General features: G+C 30.6%; 1 protein-coding gene across 3 annotated transcripts in view; it reads left to right on the forward strand.

Moving 5' to 3' along the window:
• LOC142332545 (bridge-like lipid transfer protein family member 3B) overlaps positions 1-21,071 on the forward strand; it is a 130,704-nt gene that overhangs the window by 55,730 nt on the left and 53,903 nt on the right. For all 3 annotated transcript variants that reach the window (XM_075378999.1, XM_075379001.1, XM_075379000.1), the window contains 6 exons: positions 395-487; positions 2,880-3,082; positions 7,457-7,694; positions 10,189-10,297; positions 15,143-15,461; positions 20,376-20,624. In XM_075378999.1, the coding sequence (XP_075235114.1) occupies positions 395-487; positions 2,880-3,082; positions 7,457-7,694; positions 10,189-10,297; positions 15,143-15,461; positions 20,376-20,624 (1,211 nt within the window). The remainder of the gene's footprint in view (positions 1-394; positions 488-2,879; positions 3,083-7,456; positions 7,695-10,188; positions 10,298-15,142; positions 15,462-20,375; positions 20,625-21,071) is intronic.

Consider the following 21,071-nt stretch of genomic DNA (forward strand, 5'->3'; position numbering starts at 1 on the left):
TTATTATGTGTGTCTTGGGTTAGTTACATATTTTATATAGATTTTTTTGTTAATTAGCTCTGAAAAAATCTCATTGTATTTCTGTTTGTAAAATTGTAAAGTAAAAATATTGTGTAAATTCATAAAAATAAATTTTTATTGTTAATAAATGTTATTATTGGCAAGCACTGATCTAATGTCAAAACCATTTTATGTTGATAATTATGAATAAATTTACCAGAGGCTCTGCTTATGATATTTTTATATCTGTTTTCTATAGTGAATGGTTGGTATTGTGTTATCAATTAAATTGAAATGCATAATAATTACGTAGCTTGTTTATATTTTCAGCAGATATTTTTTTTTACTTTTTTATATCATATAATAGTTCTTTTGGTTTTTTCTGTAATTGCAGGGGATAAGGAGCGATATAATATACCCAGTGATTTCAAAACGTTGCACGCTGAATTTACTTATTATTATTATCCAGGAGACATTCCATTTCCCTGTAAGTGCATTGTATGTTTGCGTAGTTTATTTCTAGAATTTTATATGTACAACTATACATAATTACAACTGTACATATGTACAACTGTACTATAATTTATGAAAATTTTACACTAGAAAAATTAACATTTTTAATTTTAATAAAAATGTAATTTTTTAATTAAATTTAACCACATCTTGTAATTGATTCATACACTGATCAACCAATTATTTCCAGAATCTTCAAAAAATATATAGCTAAGGCTGAATTGGTTATTATGGAACTTGTCTATACTCCCTCTACACTGTACTCATTGCCACATTCAATTCTATAATAGAGCAAGGATGATGAACGAGTAGATAATAACTAGTGTCATCGTGAAATAGAAATGTAGAAAGCTGCTCTTGCTCAAATTATTCAAAAGTTATGGGAATAGTGCAAAGAAGAGGGGTACTCATTAAATCACATTCTGACATACAAAATGAAATAGGCCAGTGCATCAGTAAATAAAAGGTGAAACGGTTTAGTGAAAATGAAAATGCAATTATTTGCAAGAAAGATTTTGCCATTCTTTTTTAGGATTATATAGGATTATGTTTGTTTTTCTTTACAAAAAGGTGGCAATAAATCTTGCATAATTTTAGTGAGCGAACTATTAGGCAAGTTCAAGGCAACGTATCAGTTTAAATGGCTCTGAATCCCATTCCCCAAGCCCAACATGTTGTTTCTACACAATAACGTTAGACCTGAAACAAAAATTGTTGTGTAAGACTCAGTTAAAAATCCTCCTTATAGCCCTGATCTAAGTCATGGTTAACCATCACATGATGCTAACACCAAGCGACCTTATCCACTTTAGTTTGACCACTTGAGGAATTTATTTTTTGTTGATGAAATTACAAAAAAATTTGTAATTCAAACATTTTGTTTGAAGCTTGTACGTGGAATATGGAAATGGAATTTTGTAGTGTATGAAAAATGCCATGGTTGACTGGAATTTGAATCCAGGATCTTCGGATGAAAGGTCAGGATAATAATTGTTGGCAGGTTTAACAATTTGAAAATAATGATTAGATGGAATACTGTGTGAGTAACTGGCTTTAATCATACCTTGCTACTTTCTGTGATATGGGAAATAGAAAGTAGTTTATTCTCTTTCAGAAAAATTTAACACTTTCACTGTGGCAGCCTAATAAGCTTGTGTTGCCTCTCTGTGTTACAAGGCATATATGACCCGTACCGTAATCTTGCTACCTGCGGTACAAGGTCTATTTATCCCATACACCAATGCCTTTGTAAATCTTCTAGGCAAAAAATACATAGTTTTATAGTCAAACAATAATTACATTTTTTTGGTAGAAGTATGAACTACTTCCAGCAGAAACAGTTCGTCTACTAAGCGTCTTGTGCTTAATTGCTAGAGAACTGAATTTTATGCATGTTCTGTTTTAAAATGCCAAATTTTTACCTCATCTTTATGAAATACAACAATCTAAGTATTTTTAGTGGGAGTATTTAAAACAGTTATCTAAATACTTATTATTAACCCATATTGTAGTGTAAAATTAGTTTTTAAGTAAAAATTTGTAATACGAGGGTTATTTTAAAAGTTATTCTTTTGTGAGTTAAGGCTAGTGAAAGATTTCAGCTGCTTTGGTGAAATGAAGTCGTACTGAAATTCTTAGGGCATTAATTAAGGGGCAGAATTACCGATTCTTATGGTTTGAATTTCTTTTGACCTGTGAAACATAATCAGAAATAATGAAATAACAGAATGAAAGAAGATAGTAATTGTTAGTTATGAGTTTTTAGAGTATTATACAAGGATGTCTATGTAAGAATTTGATTAATATTACCCAAGTTATGCAATCCTAAAGCCGTCTACCTAGAGAATATGAAGAAACATTACGTTGTCTACAATGTCTACGTAGAAAAGTAAATTATGAAGAATGAAGAGATATAGAAGACAAAAAGTGGAATTTTGTAGGTCATAGAATTTTATGTAGACTAACAATTTAATTATAAAATTTATAGATTAAAAAGTATTACAAACGTTTTTGTCTTATTTTTTTTTTTGTATTGTTGGCCCTCTTTGTGTGTTAAGTACTCTGTCAATGAAATATAGACAGACAGTGCATTAAAAATAGTAAAGAAAAGAATAAAGCATTTTGAAATGTTATGTTAAAAATTCTTACAGCAATGTTGCCGAACTCTATCAGAATTTGTTTACAAATTTAATCCCAATCTCGGTAATAAAGTTGAAAATTCTTGTTACTTCATTCTTATGAATTTTCTTTTTTTACATTTCTAATTTAGTTAATTAGTTTCATGTTTAGAGTGAATATGTTATATCAATGTTTTTTCTTAATATTGATATATTCAATAATTGTTTTCTTTTGTTTTTTTTTTACAGTGCCACCTCCTAAATTTTATCTACATTTAAATCCAGTTCAAGTGCATTTTGATGTATTGACATTGTTGTGGTTGAATTCATTCGCATTAAATCTATTCCATTCATTATTGTTAGCATCTCCTAGAAATGAATCCGTATCTGATTCATCAAATACAATACCAAAGATGTATATTGATGTGAAACTTGAAGCTATATCTCCCAGGGTATATTGATTTTTTATTCTCTTACATTATTATACGTCTTACTAGAAAATATTTTCTGTAAGATCCAAAAATTATCCAGTTAAGAATTATTTTAATAAAATTAATAAATAACTAGAATTAACAGATTTTTAAGTTGATATACCTTCAATATAGTCAGCTTTTAAATCCACACATTTAACTCCATCTTAAAACCTTTTTTACATTGGGTCTTTGGATAGGAGAAACTCGTATAAATCAAGATCTAATAAATAAAATGGCTGTTATATCCATGAAGTGTTGTACTTAGCAAGAGATTGCTGCACAAGTTAATAATATGTTCTTGACCAGATAATTTATAAGATATCATTACAAATGACAAATTCCAAGGCTTTGGCAGACTTGTCATGAGTACTCGTTCACCATTCTCATGCAGTACTGTTGTTCTTTTAGAACAAACTACCTCCTTCAAGCATTGCAGTAATGTAATTAAATAGTCATTGTTGATTTTTTTCTTAAGGATCATGAAGTATAATTTCCACTTAATTGAAAAAAGTTAACATCTTTGTGGTATATTTTTAGTTTGATATGCATTTTTTTTGGATGTGGAGAGTTCAGCATTTCTATTCTAACACTTGCATTATACTTTTAAACCATTATTCACAATATTTGTTATAATAGTTTTAAAAGTGTTTGTTATTTCCTATGTACTAAAGCAGGTCGAAAGGCAGCTAAGACAGACTTTTTTGTTTGTCTAAGAACAGTTTAGGGATAAAATGCATTGAAATGTGTTTGTTTAGATAGTCAAAATTCATTTATGAGAATTGAATAAGCCAAAATATGACTGATAGAAAAGTAATCCTGTTTGTTTTTAGCACAATTGTGTAAGCAAATCAACATTTTTCAAATTTGTATTTGTTCTCCTAAATTTTTGTCATACGACTACTACTCTTTAAATGTGTATTTAATTTTTTTTACTCTCATCTTTCTATTTTTTCTGAGGTTCAACAGAGAAAGTTATGGGAAAAATGTTTAATTTTTAAAGCCAAGTACCCTTCTTGATACCAGCTTACTAGAGGGAATGAAGTATAGACAATTACAACATGCAAAAAATTTCATGTACAAATACTAAGTACATGTAAAAGGTTATACTAACTGGATATTGGAATAAAAAATAGAAAAATACTCAAGACATTTTCTTAAAATCTTGAAGTAGATTTGAAGATTATTTATTCATCAGTAGAAACTGAGAAAATAGTATTTAAACAAAAACTTAAATCAATTTGTTAAAAATGAAGAAATAAAGATAAATATAATTGACATTAACAAATAAATAATGCTTATGAAACATTTTAAAATGTATTTTTTCAATTTTTTTGTAAATATTAGTTATTTGTTAATAAATAGTTTTTTATTATTTCTTCATTTTTCACGTATTTCATTTTCTTTATGTATGAGAGTGGGGTGAAAATTTCCAGGTCTCATACAAAGATGGTATTAGTATGCTTAATTTCTTAACGATGTGACATGGTTTCCTTCTTCATTAGTTTACTATAAGAATTTCAAATCGCTGGACCATTTAGTAGTATAGTATTTATAGTCGGTCAAAGTGGAGAATTAGGGTGTTTTTTTGGAAAATTGAAAAACTAGAAATTCATGCACTGATTAAATCCTTTTTCTGAAAGGCTTAAGTGCAGAGGAAATTAAAGAAGAGCTTGATACGACATTGGAAGACTCTTCTTCATCAAATACAACAGTTAACCACACTGGATTGCAGAGTTTAAAATGGGTCAAACACACTTTAGCGATGAACTTTACAGTAGAAGCCGATCTGAAGTGACTATGCCAGAAATGATAGAAAAAGTACATAAAATCGTTTTGGCAGATTGATGAGTGATAGTGAACGAATTAGCAGAGTGTAGGCATGTCAACAGAATGCATATGCAATATTTTGTTTGAACATTCAGGCATGAAAAAGCTGTGTGCTAGCTGGATGCCATGTTTGCTCATGCCTGACCAAATATAGTGCTGAAAAAACATTTCAAGTGATTTTTTGAAGCGCTTTTAGTGCAATCCAGAGGAATTTTTGTCAATTTGTGATTTGATGAGACTTAGATTCATCACTACACTCTCAAAACAAAACAGTAGTCAAAGCAATGGGTTGAAAAAGGTCAATCTGCTCTAAAAAAAGCAAAAACAACTTTATCCTTTAACAAAGTTATGGTGACTGTTTTTTGGGATGGATGTGGAATAAGTTTCATGATCGTCTTCAAAAGGGTGAAACAATGAATGGCGAATATTATGCAACCCTGTTGGAGTATCTGTGATGAAATTAAGGAAAAGACTGCATTTGGCCAAAAAAAGTGCTTTTCCATCAATACAATGCTCCAGCTCACACTTCAGTCATTGCAATGGCAAAAATCAATGAATTACAGTTTGAATTGCAATCCATGCCTCTATCAAATAATACAGTTGCCCATCGAATCGGTGATACAGCTGAAGATGTACAGCTTTTCGGAAAGTTGCCTGACAAATTGATTTCAGCTTGATGAGGCAACAGATAGCAATAAAGATGCTCATTTCACTGCCTATGTTTAATTTGTGAGAAACTTTTGCAAGTGTTTATGAATTAAGAGATGAAATCATCATTTTTCTAAAAGAGGAAAACCAACTGGAAACCAAGAAATTTCAAGATGGTTTATTTGTGAAGGAATTGAGCTACGTGGTCAACATATTCGAGGAATTAAATACCTTGAATCTTCAACTCCAAGGAGCAAATACATATGTGTTGAATACAAGTGATAAAGTTAATGCTTTTTGTTGAAAATTGGAATTGTGGAACAGAAATTTAAGGCAAAAAACCTAAAAATGTTAGCAGATATGGATGAATGTATTAAAACTTACAAGGCTGAAGAACATCTGAAAGTCATTTTTGTAACCGCTGAAAATCATTTAACCGTGCCGGCAAAGAATTTTAAAAAGTATTTTCTTGCTGATGACAATGTAGCAAGTTACGAGTGGGTTAGGGATCCATTTCAAAATACTCCCAAAGGGCTCGCAACTGCCGAAGAAGAAATCTTCATAGATTTCATGGCCAGTGGCGAAGACAATTTAGTAATAAATCACTCTTTGAATTTTGGGCAGGGGTGGATGATGAGTTTTCTACATTGTAAACAAGAGCATTTCATATACTATTACCATTTTAAACATCCTACTTTTGCAAAATCAGATTTTCTGTGGTGGCTGCTTTGAAGACAAAATATAGATCTCAGCTAAATATAGAAAACAATTTAGCGTATTTCTAATATTAAACCTTCCTTTGAAAAACATTGTTCTGCAAGACAGGCCCAAGGGAGTCACTAATAATTATTAAACTTGTTTTTAATTTGATATTGAAAAGTTAATTTATTAAATACATTGTGCAGTACTGATACAGTTCTATTTATAAGTGTATTATACAGGTGTAAATGTGTTTTATTATTTATTATGTCAGAGTGTATATTTTTTTGCTTTCCTTTAAGTAAATTAATAAATTTTTTAAATAATGTTTTCTTTTTGATATGCTCATGCTTCCCATTTAACACTCCCATAGGGGGCATGACTCACAGGTTGAGAAGCACTGGCTTGGAGGGAAGAAATTTTTGACCAATAATGAATTTATTGCCACCACAGATGGTTGTTTCAAGGAGTTGGATAAATCGACATACAGAACTGGCATAAGCTAAGCGCTCTAAGCTAAGTGTATAAACCTTAATGGTGACTAGTTGAAAAATAAATCAAAATTTACCCAGAGAAATGTTTTCTTATCCAGGCCCAAATGTTTTCACCCTACCCTCGTATACTTTCCCAGTCGGGTACTTGTTCTGAAGATTGTTTAAAATTTGAATAGTGAACTAGTTTAGATTTTGAATAAAAATTAACGAACAGTTTTTGAGTAATTTCTTGATTTCTTTTTTAAAAGATGCCAGGGTCGACTTGGATTCAAATTCCAAGTTTTCCAGTTGAAAGGTAGAGGTGTTATTGTTGTGCTACTTTAAATATTTGTGCTACAACGTAAGTGAAATGTTTACAATTTTTCCCCACTGCTACCTGTAATTTTAGTTAATTGCCAGTATATTTTGGTTATTTCTGGACAAAATGTGTAAATATTTGTAACTCAGAGTGAATGTATTTAGCCTGCTTTATAGCAATTTTACTTGACTCTGATTTAACATCTTAATTTTTAACATAATTAATATTTAACATCTTCATTTCTTAATATTTAACATCTTCAGTTTGGATATTTTTTTTGCGCAATATGTTTATTATTATATATGTTATAATTATTTAAGCATTAAAATATTTAAAAGTAAGTATTTACAGTGTCATTGTTTATTTTGTATTCCTTTATTTAAACAGTTAATATTTGAGAGTAGTGGTGAACATACTGGTCAAAGGGATCGTCCAAGGTCATTGCATTTTCAAGTTGGTCGTGTGTCATTAACAAATGTCAGAAATGTTTCTGGGTGTTCACGAGCAGATCTAGCTAAATGTATACACGATTATGAATTAGCATCATTGTTTTATGGTAGTGATTTCCCATCAAAGTCTAACGATTTTCATGTCATAACTGAGAAATTTATGAAGCATGTTGAATGTAAGTATATATATATATATATGTATACATATATATTTTATGATTTTTACATATATTTATTTTTAATTTAGAAAAAATGTATAATCTCATATATATGTATAACTTTGTTAACTTTATTCTGGAAAATTTTTACATAACACCTGTAACAGTTATGAGTACATTTGGATACTTACAAAGCTTTTCTATTTTTTCTGATGATTCTTCAGCATTTTCATACGTAGATTCTATTTCACATTATCAGTGATAGTCTTATTTTAAATTTTTTTATTTGTTTTTTAAAAGGGATTGAAGGACTCAGTTTTACTAGTTGTTTGGCACTTCAATCGTTATTATTTTACCAACTCTAAAATGGAAATCATAGTCCCCAGACAATTTCATACCCCCTCAGCAGATCTTATCAAGAATACATATTCTTTATAGGTGCTGTTTTCTTCACCATTGATCTGATGTATAATCTCAATATCCAGAATAAGAAAGAAGGGATTAAGGATAAGAAAAGGAAGTGTAAAGTTAAAAATTACTCTCTTCATGAAGAACTGCAGCATGAAACAGACAACTCCATCTAGAGGCCAGCTTTCAAGTCTTTGTCCCTGACAAAGGCCTGAAATTGAACTGATAGGCCTGGCCTATGCACTTCACAACTCCTTTAAAAATTTGTTTATTTTATTTTATACAGAATGGAAGAACCATATTACTAATGATCGGCTTTAATTTGTATTGCTATAGAGAATTGTGGTTTGTCTATTCTTTGCTGAAATCATGTAGCATGTGAATTTATCAAACCAGCCATTTAACCACACCTTCCTTTGAAGAATTTATTCATTTTTTTTATTATAATGTTTATCACATTTTTCTAGAATCCATGAAGAATCGAGATTATTTCTAACTGCCAAACACAATTCCCAGTAGTTTAAATGATAATGAACTTGAAATAAACAAATAATTAAATCCAAGAGATTTAATCTGTTGCAGTTAGTACTATCTAAGCTTGCCTTTTTTATCTTTAATTTTTTTATGTGAAATTTTGTTTTTCTCCAGTTTTATAATTTTATATTTATATTTATTTTGTATGAAGTCTGTTCAAAAAATAACTTTTGCTATGTAAATCTTTCTTGAGAGCTATCTGTCCTTGCCGCCATCAAAGTAGAAGTCCCTGCTCTATTGATATATGACATTTTCACTTCAGGAAGCAGTCACACAAAGCTTCTGTTGAAATTGTTTTAGCACCATTTGTGAGTTTCTTTAATCTGCTCAATTTTGTAAAATCTCAAGGATTAGCAGTACTGAATGTATAGAATATATTGTCATGCACCTTGACTTGGGGAAAGCAGTAATTTGACTTGTCTCACCAAATTTTGAGCCTCTTTTTCCTTATGTTTTCTTGTGGTATTTGTAAAATTTCAAAGTAGTAATGCTGATTTACAGTTTGGTTTGTAAAACAAAAATTCATTGCGTAAGATAGTTTTATTTAAAAAAACACAACCCATCAACAGGACCTCAATTTTTGACTGAACTTGATATGCTTTTTTAGTCTTGGCAAACTTTTCCTGTTCCATTTCCAAGATGTAGTTTAGTTTCAACATGGTAGCTGTAAACCTACATTTTATCACATGTTTTAATTTTCTAAAAATATTTCATCATCATTAACATGATATAACAGCTCCTGTTTAAACCATAACACTGTGATCTTTTTGTTGTGTTATAAAGCATGGCAAAAACTTTTCCACTATTCGATGCACCTTCAGGTAAGAATATTGTAAAAGGAGCCAACTGAGATACTATACCCATCTGTGGTTTCTGTTCAGTTAAGTAATAATAGAATATGTGACAAGCTCATTGACTTTTGTGACATGAAAGATGTCTGTGATCTTTCGAAGCGTGGATCATCATCAATTGATTCACATCAATTTTTAAATCACATAAACCAGTCAAAATACTGTACTTTGACTACACGAGCATTATTATAAGCTTGTTTTAACGATTTCTTTGCTTCAGTAAACATTTTCCCAAGTTTCACATAAAATTTTTGTTTGTATATTGTTCATGCTAATTACTCGTAGTTCAAAAAATGTAAAATGAATTCAACAACTTACATAAACAATTATATGATGCAAACTATACAATAAGCAAAGAATCTTCAAATTAGACATCATGTTATCTTCTGCTTCTTATAGCGGTGTAAACCACACATTGCTAAAATTCTACACTGACATCCAATTAAAAAGATCTGGTTACTTTTACACGCCATACGTTATAAAAATCAATATTGATTTCTGTAATTTATAATAATCACTTACTAACAGGTTATTTATTTTATAAATCAGTTCTTGATGTGGTTGAGGAAAGTGGGATTAAGTTAGACTTGTTTAAAAATTGTTGGAAATTTTTTTTAAATTGTTGTTTATTTACGTGTTTTTTAATAAAAAAAAATTATACTTACCTCATTAGTTTTTATAAATGAAGAAATTACCATTTTTCTTGATTTTGATTTTAGGTAGTGATAATGTTGGTGAAAAGTGTCCTCAAAAACTGACTGGGTCAGTTGAAGAAGTCAATCAGCAGTTAAGTAGAGAAATGTTATGGATTGAATCTAAAGATGTCTGGTAAATGTAATATATATTTTTAATTTTTATGTTTTAAAAAAATTTTTATACCACAAATAGTATAAAATTAAAATAAACCTCAGTATCTCATATAGAAAATTGATTCTAAATGAGAAATTTTCCAAATTGTAATTAGGAAATACTTATCTGTATCTCTTGGCTTTTCTTCTAACACATATAAATCCACAACGTATTCTTTCCATCTTCTTTATATTTCCTTCTTCTCATTAAGTGTCCCCATCCTTTGCTTCTATCTGATACATTTTCTTCTCCCATTTCTCTTTAAAAACTATTTCTGATGGTTCTTTATACATTAGCTCATATCTCCCTTATTTTTCCAAATTTTCTATCGCTGTATATTTTCTCTCAAGTCACTTTTCTTTAGTTTTCTCACTTTCCTTTCTTAGTTCATTATTCATTCATCCTTCTATATTTTCTTCTACCTTGTTTTCCACTTTTTCCTTTCATTTATCTGGTCAAACATTTCACTTGTAACCCACTCTTTTCATATTCTAAAATGTGAAAATAAGTTCTTCCTGTTTTTAAACCCAATTGTCTCTTTTGCTGTTTCCTTTAAACTTAATTTTCATTCACTTATCATCTGCGTTACTTGGTTTATCTCCCGTTCTCTTTTTTTCCATTTCCTGAACTTTTTCTGTCCCGTAGCTTCTCCAAATCATAGTAATCTTTTCTCCTGCCACTCCCAATTTTCTTGAGCTCAAGTGTTCACTTCTGGCACAACTAGATAATGATCTGAATTTAAATCTGCATGCGGATAAGCTTTGGCATTCTTTAAACAATTTCTCAATCTTCGTCGTATCATAATATTTAAAATCAATTTGATATTTTTCTCTGTTCATTCATGATACCCACATTCATGATATGATACCCACAGGGTGTTTCGCAATACTAATTCCCTTCTCCATGTAGAATCTAACCAGTTTCTCCTCTTTCATTTCTAATTCCCAGATCATATTTTCCCACGGCCTTGTTCTACACATGCCTCCTTCTTTTCTTTCACAATTGACTCTTCCATCCTTTTGTAACAATGTTCTACTTCAACATCTGTGTGCTGAGTGATTGACATGTACTGTTGAATTATTACACTTTCTTTATCTTCTCCCTTTATCCTTATCATCATCATCATCATAACACTTTCATCAACATACTCAACCTTTAATACTTTTCTTACCAGTTTCTTATTTATCATTATACCTACTCCATTACTACCACATTTTTTCCCCTCAAAAGTAAAACTGGAAATTTCTGTTTGATACCTCTTCATTTCAATAGGAATGAAGAATTTTATGTGTGTGTTTTCAACTTTGATACTTTTTATGTATGAACAATTAAAGGATATTTATTTTAATTACAGAAAAATTAATTATACCGATCAATAATGATTTTGTTATGCGGTCAATATTTGCTGAATCATGTGTAATTTTGGGTGCTGATTTTGAATATGAAGCCAGAATTTCTTATCAGCCTTAGATTTTTTATAATTGCTTTTCCTATTCTCCAGCAATAACATGTGCATGAACAATGCAAGTACAATATATTATTTATTTATTGCAGCAGTTAAGTTGCTAAATAATTATAATTTATTTCAGATAATAAATATCCATGAAAAATATTATTTTTTACACAGTAATTAAACCAATTATAAATAATAAGTGATACAAATACAATTCATGTCATTTTCTTTCTAGATGTAATTATTAGTCACAGCATCTATTAATTTTGTTTTGGTCGCTCAGTGCTGTATGTAATGCTGTAAACAACAAACATTGTATCATGGTGGCTAAGAAAAAACTGCTGCAGTCAAATGCGAGCTCTTATGTGTAATGTTTGGTGATGCTGCTACTTTTCCTACCATTTTGTAAAAATGTGTGTATAAATTATTTAACCCTTTACCCTCCAATAATGAAATCAAGTAGTACCACTGGGTCTCAAATTTGTTTTAGTTACTTATGTATAAGGTATAATTGCTTATATAAAAAAAAAAATTTATACAAAAACCTTCATTTAATCAAAAGATAGGACTTTTTTCAGTGTGATATTTCTTGAAACAATTTTAGTGGTGTAAACCCAGGTTTCTGGGACACATTTCACACCAAAATACAGTCTCTCTTCTACCACCTTTGACTAATGATTGGAGCGCACAGTACAATCCTTGTGTTTGTTATCAGGCATTTTATTTATAATATGAAGCTTGTCATTCAACCGTTCTTCATCTTTTGATGAAGGTTGACCTTGCTTATGGTTTGTGATCCTGATGTCACTAACCAGACCAGTAATCTACATTCATCTACATTTTTTTGTGTTATTCGTTGTTGCCCTTGACTAGTGAGATATTCATTAAATAAAATAAAACCGTTGTCAACTGACACTTGTAACAACCAAAAATAAAGTTTCTGCCACCATTTTAAACTTTCTACAGTAAAACTAGTACTTGAAATACTGTGGTTGGCCCTGTCAACTCTACTCGTAGTTTAAAATTCCTTAGGCTTTTCAATATCTTTATTAGTTTTTTCTTTAGTAGTGGTAGTACTGGCATTATGAAAATTACTTAACATTATTACATACTTCTTATCTCTCCATGCAAGAACCATTACTTTATCATCCTTATTGTAAGCAACAGATTCTTGGACAGCACGTTTCGCCTTAAATTTGTTTTGTTTACTTCTTTAGGCATTTCTTTTTTGCATAGTTGAACAGTACCAGTTGAATGATCTCGCATTGCTAATAATTCCTGGGCGAAGTTTATTGAAATATAAAATCTCTCCGTGAATAAATGGTAACCAGATTTTTGAGTGACATTAGTCATGTTCATGATCAACTGGAGAACAATCTGTTCAGTGAATGAAAGTTCAGGCCTCATTAAAAAATCTCTTGTTACAGAGCTAAAATACAGAATAACTGAACAAACATTTTTTGCATCGCATATAACATAGATTCCAAATTCCCGCTTAATCGGTTTATTTTTATTATACATTTTAAAATTTATCTCTTGAAACTTACAGTAGACTCATTGCAGATAAACATTGACTTGGTGAATAATAATCTAAAAATCTGGTTTCTATACAATCTAAAACGTCTTTTACTTTACTTGATCTTAGTTGTTTACTTAATCTTAAATTTGCTGCAGAAATAGGAGGTGATACATGAAGAGCCCAAAAATTTTTGAAAAATCACGTATGAGAAAATACATTTGAAAAGATTCAGATGAGTCAAGCCATTGAGATGAAAAAACTTTAGAAACTCCTTTTTCCTTTTCAGAGCCATATTCAGTAAAACACTATTCATAGCAATTATTTCTTTACTTGTAATATCAGTAAATTTAGACCAAATTGAATGCTGTCTAAAAGGAGTCGCTATTTGAAGTTTTTCCTTCATATACTGATTTGTTTCAGAAGTTATGTGATCAAATAACGTTGGTAAAAAAAAAAATAACATAAAAGATTTAACCGGTGATGTTGATGTCTTCCCAATAAGAAACCAACTATCTATGACCTGTATTTGCATTATTAAATGTTATTTTGGAAAAATCAATCCCTTTAGCTTTTGAGCTCACATGAAGGATGTATCACATGAAACTTGCTGGTTTACAACTTGATATATTAAATTTTGTTGCTTCTTGTGTGAGTGGGACAGCAGAGATAGGATGAATCATGTTAAAAAATAGTGGCTACAAAAATATAATATTGACTGTAGAAGAGAAGACATTGCTAGACTATATATTAAGCTAGTCTAATGAAAAATTATGTTAGCATAATTGATCGTGATAGGACTGGATTTCATGTTCTAAAAAACTATTTCCTTAATATAAGTGATGCTAAGATGAAGGAAGGTATTCGACTGCAAATAAGAAAGCCAATATATGATTTTGATTTGAAGATAGTGACAGTGAGGTTGCTGAGTGAAAATCTTTTAAAAAAGAACATCATAAGGTAAACCTATAACTGAGCTTCTTAAAAACAATAAAGTAGTTGAATGTAATATGTCACTAAAGATTCATTTCTTAGATTCTCATCTGGATTTTTTCCCTGCCAATTATAGAGCTGTGAGTAACAGAAGAATGCTTGCCAACTACTGCTGGAATTTCAAGACTGATGTATTTCTTTCTTTTCTGGGCTAGCAAACTACACCAGAAAATTCAAAAGAAGCTACTTTTTTCTTACAGAAAAAGATGGCCTTTACAACAAAAAAAAAAACTATGCTTTGTAAAAAAAAGCTACATACATATTTGAAATCAGCGTCAAGAATACTATAAGATTCAGCTAAAAATTCTTGTAATAAACAAAAAATAGAATTTTATTATCCACTGTTATTCATAAATATTTTATGTAGAACCTAATTAGTCTAATTTATTTAGCCGCCTTTCCAGTAAATATTTGTTTTTAAATGGGTTCACTTGCTTTGAGTATATATATATATATATTGATTACTACTATTAGTTGTTAATTAATTTTTGGTAAAAATCATATTCATGTGTGAGCCATATATGCCATATATTTAGAAAGCCAGCATTAAAAAATGAGAAAAGTAAAAAATTAGTATTTAAAGAAACATTCACTATAACTGACTAAAAGCCATGCAGAGAATGAGGTCTCTCTGTTATACTGCTGCTATATCTGTAATGTAATCTGTAAAAACAAAGGAGGATTATGTATAATTTGCATTTCTAATTTCTTCTGATGTTAGAGAAGGAATACTCAGTGTTGTATATTGATAAGCTTAAAGAGACAATCCCTGCCTGATGGTCTATTAGAAAAAATATCTAAAACTTTAGTAGAAAGTACTTATTACGCAGAGGTAATTGTACATTTTAAACTTATTTTTCAGGTGTATTATATTGGATCCATTATCTGCAGATTTTTTCGGTGTAAGAGCTGTTGGAAGCGCACGTCCTGTGCCTTTTATAGAATCGGTAACAGTTACGGTTTGGATACATGCAGGTGAGAGTGATGATAATTCAAACCAGCAGAAAAATACAGACAGCAGTAGTAATCAAAGTAAAAAGAGTTCAGTTTCCTCTTTACAACAACAGCAGCCTACAACTGCTAATTTACATGCATTGGTTCACATCAGTCTGCTAGTGAGCTTACAAATTAATCATTACCAGTTCCTATTTTTGCTGAGAATCGCTGATGAAGCTAATGAGGTAAAATCAGTTTTTAGCTATTTTTATTAATTTTTAAAGTAGAAATAATATTAATATTGTTTAATAACAATCAGGTCCGTTATGGAACAATGTTGTTTGTGTAGTTTATAGATTATACTTTGAATCAAAAATGTTTCTTAATGACTGCTGTTATTTGGTGGATCTCCATCTTTTATGAATTTAGATTTTTAAATATTTTTCTTCTAATTCAGTATATATAAACAAGGTGTGACCAAACAGTATCCAACCTTGGCTAATAAAAACAATTTTAACCTATTTAATTCAGTGATTTATCCTCTTCCAAAGTAGACCCCTTCTGATGTAAACCACTTATCTTAGCTATATTTTCATTGTTTTTGTAATTTTTTTAATGAGCACCATAGTACCTCTTTCACGTTTCTTTTGATCTCTTCTCTGTCTTCCAATTTCTTTCCTTTAAGTGGAATTTTAAGCTTAGGAACATATTAATAAACCTTTGATGATCAAAAAAGACAATCAACATGACCTTCACATTGCTTCGTGATCGCCCTGATTTTCTTTTGGTGTGGAAAACTTGAAGGTTGCCTCAAGGGTCATAGCTATAGATCCATGTTTCATTTCCAGTTATTATTTTATTCATATAATCGGGATCATTATTAGCACATTCCAGCAAGTCTTGCACAGTATGTTTTTTTTTCATAAGTGAGAAGTTTTGCTACTATGTGCTGCATCCTGAAATATTCCATTAAAATTGATTTCTTTGAAAAAAATTTAATTCCTGCTTCATCTTCAAGCTATCTAATTGTTATTTGATGATCATTCATCACAATCTGTGAACTTACTCAATTTTTGGGGGGATTTTTGCCTGAGCTGATGTCACTTTCGACAGACATTGTTCATCTTAGAGATGACAATATTACACTTTAATTTGTGTAATACCCACTACTTGGTCACCAGAAGCTGTTTGAATCTTCCTTATTGTCTCTTCTTGTGTCACCAAGTTTCTAACAAACTTTAATGCAGATTCTTTGCTCAATCCATTCAGTCATTTTGAAAGGCAACAAAAACATGACAAGCACGGCTGATAAGCAGTGACTGGCTGCAATCGCAACAAAACAGTGAACATTTACAGCAATTACAAATCAAGGTCACATTACATGACTACTCCTTCCCATGCTACAACTGGTTACAGCAACAAAAAAGAAAGTCGGATATCTTTTAATCACACGCTTATATATATTTATAACCATAATATTTAAGAAGCAACATGATGTAAGTCCTGAGTATCAAAAATTATACAGCCCTTAAGAATAATGGGCATCCGACGCCAGGCATACTAAGAAGAATGAGGAGTAAGGTGGTCTCTTGTTGTCTTCTTCCCTAAACAAATATGATGTTGCACATTAACATATCAACCATCCTGCAGAAATGCAGGTGATATTCAACCTTACAAGTGATACTTTCATTCTAATCACCTTACGTGTTTCTGGTCAATGAACATCATTTCTACAAGAGAGAGTGACTCTTGACCGGTGTCTCTTGTACCTAAGGTCTAAGAAAAATAGATTCATACAGATAGTGTAAATCAACAGATTCTTTAATTATAGCTATGAAGTACATAGTTCATCAAATTATAAAAAACAATCCGTGAAAACAAAATATTCGTAGTACAAGTGATAACAGTGTTTTAGAAGACTAAAACCAATGTGATCCAAATTTGACAGAAAAAACTGAAAGTGAGGAAGGTAGTGGAACATAATGAACTGAAAATAGAATTTTATTATGTAGATAGTAAAATAATAAATGTTAGATAAAGTAAGTCAGACATTAAGAGCAGACTGCTGGCGTAAGTGAGGAGAGCTTTCATCAAACAAATAAGTCTAATAGTATATCAAATACAGATTTAAGAATTAGTAATTCTTGAAAATATTTGTGTAGAGTGTGGCTTCTTTTTGATTATATAATGATTATTATGGTAATAGGAAAATCAGAAAAAAAAATTATGGCCTCTGTACTGTAATGTTATAGGAGGATGTTGAAAATAAGAAGATGAATAAAATTTGAAATGAGCAGATCTTAAGATGAGTAGAGGAAAAGAGAGATTTTTGCCAAATTTTTATAACGAAATGAACTAGGTTGGATGGTGGACTGTATATTAACGCATATGTTATCTATTTAGGTAATATAGAAATTGTAGAAAGTAAAAACTTGTAGAGATAAACAAAGATTTGGATATATAAAACAGATAATTGAGAATGTAGTATGTGATAATTATGTTGAGGTTAAATAATAGTGCTAAATAAAAATCTATTTTTATATTTTAAACGAATATGAACTCGATAGAAAGATTCTCTTTCTATTGCCCACCATTTTTTCATTTTTCAATGTACAGTTAGCATGTTAAACTCCTATATTGTTTTTTTAGCTCATTCTTTTACTGTTTACCTTTGTTAACATAATTTATAAGCTATGAATAAACAATACTAGACAAAGAATTAAATCATATCGTAGTCACATACTATGACATCATATCTAATACTGAAGAGTGAGCCTTCATGGACAAGATTAATCATGTCTGTGCAGGTTAAAACATGTAGCTGAAAACACAGCTGTGTTTTTTGTATTAAGCACTGGATTTAGGAATGAATTAATCTTGTTCATTCTTTTTGCCGTTTTAAGTTTGTTAGCAGTCCAGTGTCATAATGCCTTGAAATTGTGTAAATGATGTGGATGCCTTTTGTTATGTATGCGGTGAGTTTACTGAAAATCAAATAGAAAAAACATTACACTTTTAATTAAAAAAGCATATCATTTGTATCTTCACTGTAAAATTGGCGATCAGGATAAGATGTGGGCTCCTGATAGAGTATGCACTAATTGTTGAATATTTAATAATTGTAAAATTATTACATAATTTTTTTTTATACATAATTTTTTGAATATTTAAAAGGATGACTGAAAGGCTTTGCCATTTGGTGTACCTATGGTTTGGCGTGAACCATAGGTTCATGTAACCGATTGTTACTTTTGTTTAACAAGTGTGTCTGGAATTTCTAAAAGATCTAAACATACTGTGAAATAACCTTCACTGTAATGTGCAAGTTTATATTTCACAGTGAAATTATTCCAGTTCCTGAGCCGCCTATGAATGCGTTTCGAAAGCAGCGATGAAGAATCGGGCAGTACTGAAGAAGACAACAATGATTTTGATTTTGACTTATCTTCCAATAAGCCACATCTTATATCAAAAGTTGAATTAATTGACTCGGTTAGGGATTTAAATTTATCAAAAAATCAAGCTGAACTGTTAGGATCAAGACTGCAAGGTTGGAATTTACTTTAAAAAAAAATCTAAAAATTTTGGTTTTTGAAGCCGACAAAAAGAACTTTCTCAGTACTTTATTGAGGAAAATAGTTTGGTTTATTGCACAGATATTGATGAGCTAATGTTGCGCTTAGGACAAATTCATAAATCTCAGGACTGGTGCCTTTTCATAGATTCATCCAAATATAGTTTAAAAGCGGTCTACTGCACAACAGTAACAAATATCCTTCGATAACAATTACTTATGGTGTTAATTTGAAAGAGACATACAATGTGATGAAAAATGTTCTTGAAAAAATAAATTATAAAAAATAAAGCTGGAACATATGTGGTGATTTGAAAGTTATAGCTATTTTGTTGGCATGCAGTTAGGCTATACTAAGTAAATATATTTTCTTTGCGAATTATGTTACCAAAGAGTGGAAGAAACGAGACAACTTAACTGCAAATGGGAAAAATATTATTCATGAGCCCTTAGAAGAACCCAAAAACAAAACATTTTTACCCCCTCTCCATATCAAACTAGGACTAATGAAATATTTTGTAAAAGCAATGAAAAAGGATAGTCAGAATAGTTTGTACATCAGGCAGAAATTTCCAAATAAAGGAAAAATTAGAGAAGGAGTATTTGTTGCTCTTCAAATAAGAGAGTTGGTCAAAGATGATGTATTTAACTCGGTGTTAAATAATGTAGAAAGTGCAGCTTGGGCTTCATTTAAATATGTTAGAAAGAAGTTTTCTCGGTAAACAAAAATCTGACAATTACCACGATATTGTTAATCAACTTCTTACTTCATAAGAGCTACGGGATGTAATATGTCTTTGAAAATGCATTTCCTCCACTCACATCTGGTTTTTTCCCGGACAATCTTGGAGACATAAGCGTCGAACACAGTGAACGTTTCCACCAAGACATGTCGGTGATGGAAAGCAGCCGCTATAAGGGAAATGGAATATTAACATGCTAGCCGATTACTGTTGGACATTAATTCGGGATGTGCCTGAGGCTATTTATAAAAGAAAAGCATCAGCGAAATCATTCTAACATAGGTTATGATTCATAGCAGGGTGAGACCTAACCCATAAGTAAATGGGTGAGCGAGGATGGTCAAAACGCAAGAGAAAATTACCATTTCCACTCAAAGGAAAGTTCAAGATCTCTTCCGGGCAAATTCCATTCCACCCACAGAGTCCCTTGAAAAAGAGGACTTTTTACTCGCGTAGAAACAACATGTTACTAATCGGTGATTTTACCTTGGTCTGCTTAAATATGTGTTATAGCAAAAATTATTTTTCATCCAAAAAATCTCCAAAGAGTAGGTAAAAGGTACAGGGTTATTAAAGAAATAATCTCAATCGTCCTTGAAATGGTATTATATGGAAGAATGTTACTAAATTGTAAACCTTTCAGCCAAATAAATTAAGCCGTGTTTGTAACTGAATAAATCTACAACTATTTTAGAACTAAGCAGAACTTCTCTGAAACCATCTTAATAATTCATTTTACTGTAAGCATTCATTAAATAAAAAGCAAGTGTTTTTATGTATGTTAAAAATATTAAAAATTTAAGTTTTTAATTTTGCCGTAACCAAATTAATTTTTGTTGTAGTTGACGACGTTCCTAGCGATGGATTCAAATCGCATCTTACATAGAGATGGTGGTAGTTCTATTGTAATGGGCGCTTTAATACCGCAATTAGAAATTACATTTGTGATGCCGGCTCAGGTTCCTGGTAAAGAATCATCTGGTGGAGATTTAGAATCGGTTATTCCAGATTCATCCAGTTTGATTGATGATCAGAATACAAATACTAGCATACAATGGCATCAGAATTTATCAACTGATATTCCATCATCTGTAAGCTATATTATCTTTATAAATATATATTGGGTGTTTTGTGTTCTTTGTGTGTGTAATTTAAATTGTGTTGGTGTGACGTTACTGTTTAATATTTTACTGACCTTTCTATTTTATTTTATTGTTATCAGAATTATATGTTACCTGTTTATGTGCAGTTATATAATATAGTCGGCCTCCATGGCGTGAGTGGTAGCATCTTGGCCTTTCATCCAGAGGTCCTGGGTTTGTATCCCGGTCAGGCATGGAATTTTCATATGCACTACAAATCATTCATCTCATCCTCTAAAGCAATACCTAACGGTGGTCCCAGAGGTTAAACAAAAAAAAAGTTATATAATTTACAGCCTGATTAATTTAACTTGACCATCATTGGGATTTAAAACTGCAATAGTTATCAAAAACTTTAAATAGAAAATGTAACCTAATTTTTTTTTAATGCATTAA

This window comes from Lycorma delicatula, chromosome 11 (genome assembly GCF_047948215.1).
Source record: "Lycorma delicatula isolate Av1 chromosome 11, ASM4794821v1, whole genome shotgun sequence".
Lineage (NCBI taxonomy): Eukaryota > Metazoa > Arthropoda > Insecta > Hemiptera > Fulgoridae > Lycorma > Lycorma delicatula.